Raw genomic sequence first — 10,057 nt, 5'->3', positions numbered from 1 at the left:
AATTAGTTGTAATGTGTTACATACTTCCTCCGTTCATAATGGATTCTAGAGTTCTTGCTTGTACTGTTTGACCACTCGTCTTATTCAAAAAAAATTTAGAATTATTATTTATTTTTTTACTTACTTTAGTATCCAAAGTACTTTAAACACAACTTTTCGTTTTTTATATTTGCACAAATTTTTTGAATAAGACGAGTGGTCAAACAATGAAAAAAAACTTAAAATCCCTTATAATAAAATCCCTTATATTGTAAGACGGAGGGAGTATATAATTTGTTACGTATATATTGTTTTTAAGTGGAATAACCCCCCAAACAAAGATTTATTCTCCGTGTTACGATGGGGATGAGAAGAAAGTTATTTCCTCTTGTACTCTATCCGTCCCATTTTAAGTGCAGCTATGATTTTCCGAGTCCAACTTTAATCGTCCGTCTTACTTGAATTTTTTTTAAAAAAATTTAAAAATATAAGTCACTAGTAAATTACTATTCATGTTTTATCATCTCATACCAACAAAAATACTATTTATAAAAAAATTAAAATAAAACGGACTATTAAAGTTAGACGCGAATGCTCATGGTTAACCCTAAAATAGAACGGAGGGAGTATTTCGCATGGACGGGGATGGATAGATATTCTTGGGTGGGAAATTCTCTCATTGCCATCTACTCCCAGTTGACAGCAGTAGCACCGAGGTGAGGACTGAGGACTGAGTCTCCTCTACAGGACCGTTGAAACGCCATGGCACCACCATCGTCTCCACTGCTCTCTCCCCTCCCTCCCTCCTCCTTTGACCGCGCCACCCTTCAAACTTCAAACGCCCAGGTCGCCCCGCCCCGCGCCGCCCCCCCAGTCTTCTCCCAGTCTCCTCCTCCGAACCCCACCTCGCCACGCGCGCCCATGCACGCCACGCCACGCCACGCCACATATACATACGCGCTCCCGCTCGCCGCGCTCTCCACACCAAACCTTAACCACCTCCCCCTCCCCCTCCTCACCACGCGCTCCTCCCCTCCGCCGCCGGCCGCCGTGTTCTTGGCCGCGCGCGCGCGCCCGCCAAAGAGGGCGTGTGTGTTCTTTCTTCTTGGCAGCGTGCAGCAGCAGAGCGCCTGTAAGCTGTTTGATTCTTGGCGACGAGGGGCTAGTTCGTCTTCTTCGACATGGACACCGGGGAGGCGGCGTTCGGGGTGGCGAGCCTGCGGCTGCGGGGGTCGATGGCGTCGGCGTCGTCGAGGCGGGCGCCGTCGTACCGGGACTACGACGTCTTCTCGATCGCGTCGTCGTCGCGCGCCGAGGCCGAGGACGACGAGGAGGCGCTCAAGTGGGCGGCGCTCGAGAAGCTGCCCACCCACGCCCGCGTCCGCAAGGGCATCGTCGCCGCCGCTGACGACGGCCAGGGCTCGGGCGCCGCCGGCGAGGTCGTCGACGTCGCGGGCCTCGGGTTCCAGGAGCGGAAGCACCTGCTCGAGCGCCTCGTCCGCGTCGCCGAGGAGGACCACGAGAGCTTCCTCCTCAAGCTCAAGCAGCGCATCGACAGGTAACTTCAAAAACAAAAATAATCTCAATTTGTCCATACAAATATCCAATTCGACACAAATTCGAAACAAACCATTCGATTTCCACGACCAATTCCAAAGAAAAGGAGCTGAAATTTTAACTTCTTGTTTTGCCGATTCGTCTCAGGGTTGGGCTCGATTTCCCGACGATCGAGGTGCGCTACGAACACCTGAGCATCGACGCGTTGGCGCACGTCGGCAGCAGAGGCCTCCCGACGTTCCTCAACACAACTCTCAACTCTTTGGAGGTGAAAAATTTGGACCCCCAAAACCCTCTCATTTCTGATGATTTCTGGGCAAATTTTAGTCTGAACCTTTTGTTCTTTGATCCCCACTTGGATGTGCAGTCTCTGGCCAATTTGCTTCATGTGGTTCCCAACAAGAAGAGGCCTCTGAACATCCTCCACGATGTCCATGGAGTGATCAAGCCAAGGAGGTGACATGACATCCATTTTTGCCTACTTGGACAATCTTATTTAGTGTACAAATGCATGGTATCTAATGGAAATTAACACTTGAGTAGTCATGTTGAATAAGGTTTCTTTGGTTGGATACCCACTTGTTTCAGGGAAGTTTGACTCTATTAGGCTAGTGCTTTGGTTTCTAGTTCTTGGCCCCACGTGTCATAGATACAAACTCTTGACTGAACCTATTAATGGACGACAACAAATTATGTGCCGGACAAATTGTTTCATGCCGTAAAACGTTTGGCAAATTGTGCTATCCAACCAAATAGGCCCATAATTGGCATAGCAAGATATCTAGTTTATACCGGATTTATTCTCTCTTTGTTAATTCGCGCTGCAAAAATCATTTTCTATTGCACTTGTTTTGTCTGACAAGTTGATTTTCATGCTGTTCTCAGGATGACATTACTCTTAGGGCCACCAGGGTCAGGGAAAACCACACTGCTTCTTGCCTTGGCAGGGAAACTAGGATCTGATCTAAAGGTTAACCATTTTACTTTTTACAGCAACATGGCAAATCTCAACACTCTTTACCAGTCGGGTTTCAGGAAACTTTAACTTTGGTCTGAATTGAAATAAAACCTACCAGGTTTCAGGAAAAGTGACATACAATGGATACGGAATGGATGAGTTTGTGGCCCAAAGATCAGCTGCTTATATATCCCAACATGATCTCCACATCCCTGAGATGACGGTGCGCGAAACCCTGGCATTCTCAGCCAGATGCCAGGGAGTTGGTACCAGATATGGTAAGCTCAAAATTGATCACATTTCAGGAAATTGGTTTACTTCTGTTATGATATTATATTGTTTTCTAATTTTTCTGATGGACTTTTTATAGACATGCTTACTGAACTAGCTAGAAGGGAAAAGGCGGCGAATATTAAACCTGACCCAGATCTTGATGTTTACATGAAGGTTAGTTTACGTCGATGCTTTGTGACGCTGAGTTACCTGTGGTTTGCTGAATATAGGATATTCAGATATAATATTAGAGTTGTATCAGAATAGTATTAATCAAAATTGTAGATATCTTGGTATGTTTTCATATAATTTAGGAGTTGTGTTTCAAAAGCACTTATCAAAATGGGGGTTTGGTCCATTTGGACTAGAAATACATGGTAGACATAGTAATGGCATTTTCCATATCATCAAATAATACAACACTTTTTAAATAACTTTACTGACAATATTTAATTTCAGGCAATATCAGTGGGTGGTCAGGAGACAAATATCATCACTGATTACGTCCTCAAGGTACGTCTTACAGAATCAGCTTTTCATTCAACTCAAATAGGCAATAATGGTTTAATTTAATTCTGATGCAGATTCTAGGACTTGACATTTGCGCTGACACCATTGTTGGAAATGAAATGCTGAGAGGAATCTCAGGGGGACAACGCAAGCGTGTCACAACAGGTATTGTGAGCATTCTTGAGAATCTGATTGTCATGACTGCATAATGTTGGATCTTCTTTTTATGTTCACTTTCTATGAAAGAAATGAAAGCCTTGTAAATTTTGTGAACAGAGCATTGCCTTGAAAACGGTCAAACTAGAACGAAAAATCTTTGTTGAACCTTTAAAATCTTTGAAATTTCTTTAGCTCATTTCATTATCATAGCATAACAAAGTCTTGTGCTGTTTTCCCTTCAATTATCATAACATAAGATTCTAGTGTTTTCTGACTCTTGGTTTCCTGAATTTGTTTTGAAGGTGAGATGATTGTTGGACCAGCAAGAGCAATGTTCATGGATGAAATCTCCACTGGGTTGGACAGCTCTACAACATTTCAGATAGTGAAATCTCTTGGACAGATCACCAGTATCCTCGGTGGCACAACTGTCATCTCCTTGCTGCAACCCGCACCAGAAACATATAATCTGTTTGATGATATAATCCTCCTGTCAGATGGGCACATTGTGTATCAAGGGCCACGTGAACACGTGCTTGAGTTCTTTGAATCGATGGGCTTCAAATGTCCCGATCGGAAAGGCGTTGCAGACTTTTTGCAAGAAGTAATTCTGCTGAATACCTATGCCAAGATTTACTTGTTTTGGAACCACATATTTTTGCTCATCTGACTATTTGTGCTGCATATTCATCTGCTTGTTTAGCTCATTTGGATGACTACTTATACTCATCTTTGTTCTTGCATATATATACTCGGCTCTTGTCTTGTTACATACCATATTCACATTTTCGTGCTCCCAAAATTTCATTCTCTGCACATTTATTTGAGTCCAGTATGCATTGCTGTTCATTTCCATTTTTTCCAACTATTTGGTTCTTCTCATCTAGCTACTGAAAACATACCATGAAAATGTATCATTTTTCCTCTACTTTTACTGACATCAAGATTGCTCAAAACTTTCCAGGTGACATCAAGAAAGGATCAGCAGCAGTACTGGGCAAGGACTCACCAGCCTTACCGCTACATCCCAGTTCAGGAGTTCGCTCGTGCATTCCAGTCATTTCACGTCGGCCAAACTCTATCGGACGAGTTGTCTCACCCTTTCGACAAGAGCACTTCCCACCCTGCATCGCTCACCACCTCAACCTATGGCGCCAGCAAGCTAGAGCTTCTTCGCACATGTATAGCAAGGGAATTGCTGCTCATGAAACGCAACATGTTTGTCTACCGTTTTCGCGCTTTCCAGGTAAACATCTCATCAAGTTCTTGTAGATTGAGCCTAAGAATATGAGCAGATTGCCAAATTCTATGTTTTGATGATGAGGCATGCCATATAATGCATGGTTACCTGATTTCTCCTCTCTCATTTTTGCTAAGTTTACAATCAGTGAGTGCTACTTTAGAGTAGCATTTCTGATAATCATCAAAGAGGATTCAAAAGTACAGCTTCCAGTGGACTTCTGATAATCTAATGGCATTGCTTGATTTCCACTTTCAGCTTCTGGTAATCACAATCATTGTGATGACACTGTTCCTGCGCACAAACATGCACCACGAAACAAGGACTGATGGCATTGTTTACCTGGGTGCGCTCTTCTTTGCAATGGTTGCGCACATGTTCAATGGTTTCTCTGAGCTTGCTATGGCCACCATAAAATTGCCTGTGTTCTTCAAGCAAAGGGACTACCTCTTCTTCCCTTCATGGGCTTACACAATACCAACCTGGATTCTCAAGATACCGATATCTTGCTTTGAGGTTGCCATCACAGTATTCTTGAGTTACTATGTCATCGGATTCGATCCAAATGTCGGAAGGTATGCATCAACAGAAGTTTTCGTATGTCATACTGACTGAAAACTTTACATCCCTAAAAGCAAAAGTGACGTAAAACACGATCATTATGATAGTTGTATTAGTGTGTATGCAATGATCCCTAAATCATTTCTTGCAATTACTAGTTGTAATACCAAGCAATCATATGAATGTTGTTGCTGTCTTCCTTTTTTCATAGGTTGTTCAAGCAGTACCTGCTGCTATTGCTGGTGAACCAGATGGCCGCAGCATTGTTCAGATTTATTGCAGCATTGGGCAGGACCATGGTTGTCGCGAATACATTGGCGTCATTTGCTCTACTAGTGCTCCTTGTGCTCAGTGGATTTATCCTATCACACCGTAATTCCTTTGAACAAATAAATCATTATGTTAAAATCCAAAATTCTGGTTGAAGAGTAGTAACACTTATTTTTTCTTTGTTCATGGCAGATGATGTGAAAAAATGGTGGATCTGGGGCTACTGGATCTCACCTCTCCAGTATGCGATGAACGCCATCGCAGTGAATGAGTTCCTTGGACACAAGTGGAACCGCGTATGTAGATTCTTCCTGTGCTCAGAACAATTTTCATTTGCTGAATTCGTATCGTTCTGATTGTCAAAACAATCTTGCAGCTTGTCCAAGGGACCAATACAACTTTAGGAATTGAAGTGCTCAAGTCCAGGGGGATGTTCACTGAGGCAAAATGGTACTGGATTGGCGTCGGTGCACTCTTCGGATACGTCATTGTGTTCAACATCCTATTCACCATCGCTCTAGGCTACCTTAAACGTAATTCTAAAATTCTACAACAGAATTCAAGCAGAATTTTGTTGAAGCACATGATTCTGAACTATATTCAAATTATGCAGCATCGGGAAAAGCTCAGCAAATTCTTTCAGAGGAAGCACTGAAGGAAAAGCACGCCAATATCACCGGAGAAACGATCAATGATCCAAGAAACTCTGCATCTTCAGGTAAGGTCGCATTTTGAACATGGACATGGCAACATGTCATTTGGTGAATGCCATCTGAAGGGCCAAATTGTGCAGGACAAACTACCAACACAAGGAGAAATGCTGCACCAGGTGAGGCAAGCGAGAACAGGAGAGGAATGGTGCTCCCTTTCGCGCCGCTTGCTGTTGCCTTCAACAACATCAGATACTCTGTCGACATGCCTCCGGTAACATCCCTTGACTATTTTACTATTCCTCCAGTATTAGAACCTAATCAGAAATTTCAGTCTGAACAATTGCAAAAAACTATTTGTTTTATAGTTTTGTTTCATATGTATTTTGTTTCTGATAGAATGTTGTGCACTGGAAGATGTTGATACAAGAGATTTGGTTGCTTTCTTTTTTGTGCAATTTTTTTTTGATTGCTTTCAGAGTTTCAGATATCAACACATCATGACCTAGTGATAATACAACAGTTAATATCATGCAATCATTTGAAGTTCATGAAAAAAAACATATTGCATCATTGCAGGAAATGAAAGCACAGGGTGTGGATCAAGACAGGCTGCTTCTGCTGAAGGGAGTCAGTGGCAGCTTCAGGCCTGGGGTCCTCACTGCACTGATGGGAGTCAGTGGTGCTGGCAAGACAACACTGATGGATGTGTTGGCCGGCAGGAAGACGGGAGGCTACATCGAAGGTGACATCTCGATCTCCGGCTACCCGAAGAAGCAGGAAACCTTCGCTCGGGTCTCTGGTTACTGTGAACAGAATGACATCCACTCGCCAAATGTGACTGTTTATGAGTCCCTGGCTTACTCTGCTTGGCTCAGGCTGCCCTCTGATGTTGATTCAGAAACAAGAAAGGTACCAATTATAGTAGAAATTAATTGCCGAGCTAAATGCAGGATAAAATTCTGAACATATTGCTGTTCATTTCTGAACAGATGTTTATAGAGCAAGTGATGGAGCTGGTAGAGCTGAATCCACTGAGGGATGCGCTTGTTGGGCTACCTGGAGTAAATGGCCTGTCAACCGAGCAAAGAAAGAGGCTGACGATCGCTGTTGAGCTCGTCGCAAATCCTTCGATAATATTCATGGATGAGCCTACATCTGGCCTTGATGCAAGGGCGGCAGCAATTGTCATGAGGACGGTGAGGAACACCGTTGACACAGGCAGGACTGTTGTCTGCACCATCCACCAGCCTAGCATTGACATTTTTGAGGCCTTCGATGAGGTAAGCTGCAAGTAGACTGAATGTTCAGAACTCTGATTTTTTTTTTCTTCATGTTTTCGAGAGTTATCGCGGATTGTAAAAATACTCTTTACTCTTGTGTAGCTGTTCCTGATGAAAAGAGGTGGAGAGGAGATATACGTGGGTCCTCTAGGACACCATTCTTGTGACCTTATTGAATACTTTGAGGTAACTTCACTTTCTTCTCTGAAGTTTTTTTTAATTCAACCTGACATTTCTTTCCTTTCCCACCGTTTATGACACACTGATCTTGTGTTGTGTGACTGTGATTCACTGGATTTTTTTTCTTGTTATTGTCAGGGAGTCGAAGGGGTCAGCAAGATCAAACCAGGCTACAACCCGGCAACATGGATGCTGGAAGTAACCACACTGGCACAGGAAGACGTACTGGGGATCAGCTTTACAGATGTCTACAAGAACTCAGATCTCTACCAGTAAGCCAATGATCCATTAATTCTTTGCTTCCTGTCTCATAATTAACCTGCAGACACGAAGTTCTGACAAAAAGCTTGGATTCATATGGCATTGTTGCCCATTGCAGGAGAAACCAGAGCTTGATCAAGGGCATCAGCAGGCCACCACAGGGGTCCAAGGACCTCTTCTTCCCAACACAATTCTCCCAGAGCTTCTCCACCCAGTGCATGGCCTGCCTCTGGAAGCAGAACCTCTCCTACTGGAGGAACCCTCCCTACACCGTCGTCCGCTTCTTCTTCTCCCTCATCGTCGCCCTCATGTTCGGCACCATTTTCTGGCGCCTCGGCAGCAAAAGGTAGCATCACCCGCAAAATCAGTCTCAACTTCTGATCATGAATCCCAATGTCATGTTCTTGTACTGACTGTGTTGTTTGAACATGGGTTCAGATCGAGGCAGCAAGACCTGTTCAATGCCATGGGGTCGATGTACGCGGCGGTGCTGTTCATGGGGATCTCCTACTCGTCGTCGGTGCAGCCGGTCGTCGCCGTCGAGCGGACGGTGTTCTACCGGGAGAGGGCCGCCGGGATGTACTCTGCATTGCCATACGCCTTCGGACAGGTAAAGAACATTCTTGGAGGTTGGAGCTTGAGCTGAAAGCCAGCAATGGAAGCATTTGACCGGAGATTTTTGTCGATCGATCGGTGCAGGTGGTGGTGGAGCTGCCGTACGTGCTGGTGCAGTCGGCGGTGTACGGGGTGATCGTGTACGCCATGATCGGCTTCGAGTGGGAGGCCAAGAAGTTCTTCTGGTACCTCTACTTCATGTACTTCACGCTGCTCTACTTCACCTTCTACGGCATGCTCGCCGTCGGCCTCACCCCGAGCTACAACATCGCCTCCATCGTCTCCTCCTTCTTCTACGGCATCTGGAACCTCTTCTCCGGCTTCGTCATCCCCCGCCCGGTATGTATCGTTAAATCTTACTTAACCTTAAGCTTTTGGATCGAACGGGCTAGCACACGGCATCTGAAATAGAGATGTATGCTAAGCTTCTGGGGTGAACTGGTTGGTAGTATGGTATACGACATCGAAAATGCCGATGTCATTTAAGCTTTTTGGTTGAACTGGCTGGTACTAGGGTTTTTAAACGGTTATCACAGTTATCACGTGCGTTAACCTTCTCAGTTTTTGAAACCATGGTATACCTCACGATAACCGCACGATTACCACGATTACCGCGGTAACCGTCAAACCGTGAGGTGGCGGTAATCCCACCCCAAACGGTTTGGTAAACCCTGGTCGATACGCGCATGACATCTATACGAAACTGATGTGTTGTTCTTGGTGATGTGTTCAGAGCATGCCGGTGTGGTGGAGGTGGTACTCGTGGGTGTGCCCGGTGTCGTGGACGCTGTACGGGCTGGTGGCGTCGCAGTTCGGCGACCTGAAGGAGCCGCTCCGCGACACCGGCGTCCCCATTGACGTCTTCCTTAGGGAGTACTTCGGCTTCAAGCACGACTTCCTCGGTGTCGTCGCCGTTGCTGTTGCGGGGTTCGCCACGCTCTTCGCCGTCTCCTTCTCGCTCTCCATCAAGATGCTTAACTTCCAGAGGAGGTGATGATCGATTTTTGCTAACTCAGACCTGATCGATTACCCACTTCCAATGTAACATTTTTTTTCCTTTTTTTCAACTCTATTTTGGTTTTGTAACAAAATACGTAGTATAGTGCAGTCAGAAATGAAGCAAACAGGAGTATATATACAAAGCTGATAGTGCAGATAATTTGTTTTACATGCATGAAATCTGTTAATTTTGATTCTATTTTGTACATGTAGTATTAATTGAAAAGAAATGAAAGTCAGCCGGATTTTGTCTTTCTTTTTTTACTGTGTAGAAGTCGGGCTTCCAGTTGATTTTTTGTGTGTGAATGATTTTCCAATGTTTATATACTACCCCAGTTTGATGTGAAGAATTCTAAAAACAGCGTGTAGCAATACCAACCAACAAAAAAGCTAACAAGAAGCATCCCTATTAAAATTCAAAAAGTTTAAAACAAGTAAGAAATTCAGAAGAAAAAAAAAGAAATTTCAAGAGAAGTACAAATTGGAAACAGCTCAGGAAGTTTCAAAAGCAATATAAATCACAAAAATGGTCCTCAAAACAATAAAAATACGAGAGCTTTTA

The 10,057-nt window shown here is 44.2% G+C and overlaps 1 protein-coding gene across 1 annotated transcript; it reads left to right on the top strand.

Moving 5' to 3' along the window:
- The first annotated feature begins 785 nt into the window (after positions 1-785).
- Positions 786-9,758, top strand: LOC127782324 (ABC transporter G family member 44). Its single transcript, XM_052309481.1, has 24 exons — positions 786-1,537; positions 1,684-1,804; positions 1,904-1,992; positions 2,422-2,506; positions 2,613-2,772; positions 2,865-2,941; positions 3,227-3,280; positions 3,352-3,442; positions 3,739-4,040; positions 4,401-4,682; positions 4,935-5,251; positions 5,449-5,609; positions 5,700-5,803; positions 5,884-6,040; positions 6,121-6,225; positions 6,301-6,431; positions 6,737-7,069; positions 7,150-7,440; positions 7,543-7,626; positions 7,759-7,892; positions 8,000-8,227; positions 8,320-8,491; positions 8,581-8,835; positions 9,230-9,758. The coding sequence occupies exons 1-24, from the start codon at positions 1,161-1,163 to the stop codon at positions 9,488-9,490; spliced, it is 4,371 nt and encodes a 1,456-aa protein (XP_052165441.1). The 5' UTR covers positions 786-1,160; the 3' UTR covers positions 9,491-9,758.
- Positions 9,759-10,057: the final 299 nt, after the last annotated feature.

Source organism: Oryza glaberrima, chromosome 8 (genome assembly GCF_000147395.1).
Source record: "Oryza glaberrima chromosome 8, OglaRS2, whole genome shotgun sequence".
Taxonomy (NCBI): Eukaryota; Viridiplantae; Streptophyta; class Magnoliopsida; order Poales; family Poaceae; genus Oryza; species Oryza glaberrima.
The sequence above is the reverse complement of the archived record's forward strand: the minus strand, read 5'-3'. Positions and strand labels throughout refer to the sequence as shown.

Excerpts from the sequence above, each read along its gene's own strand:
- LOC127782324 (XM_052309481.1), top strand. The coding sequence starts at position 1,161 with ATGGACACCGGGGAGGCGGCGTTCGGGGTGGCGAGCCTGCGGCTGCGG. Across the intron at positions 2,942-3,226 it reads ATCTTGATGTTTACATGAAG|GCAATATCAGTGGGTGGTCA; the intron begins GTTAGTTTACGT and ends ATTTAATTTCAG. Across the intron at positions 7,627-7,758 it reads ACCTTATTGAATACTTTGAG|GGAGTCGAAGGGGTCAGCAA; the intron begins GTAACTTCACTT and ends TGTTATTGTCAG.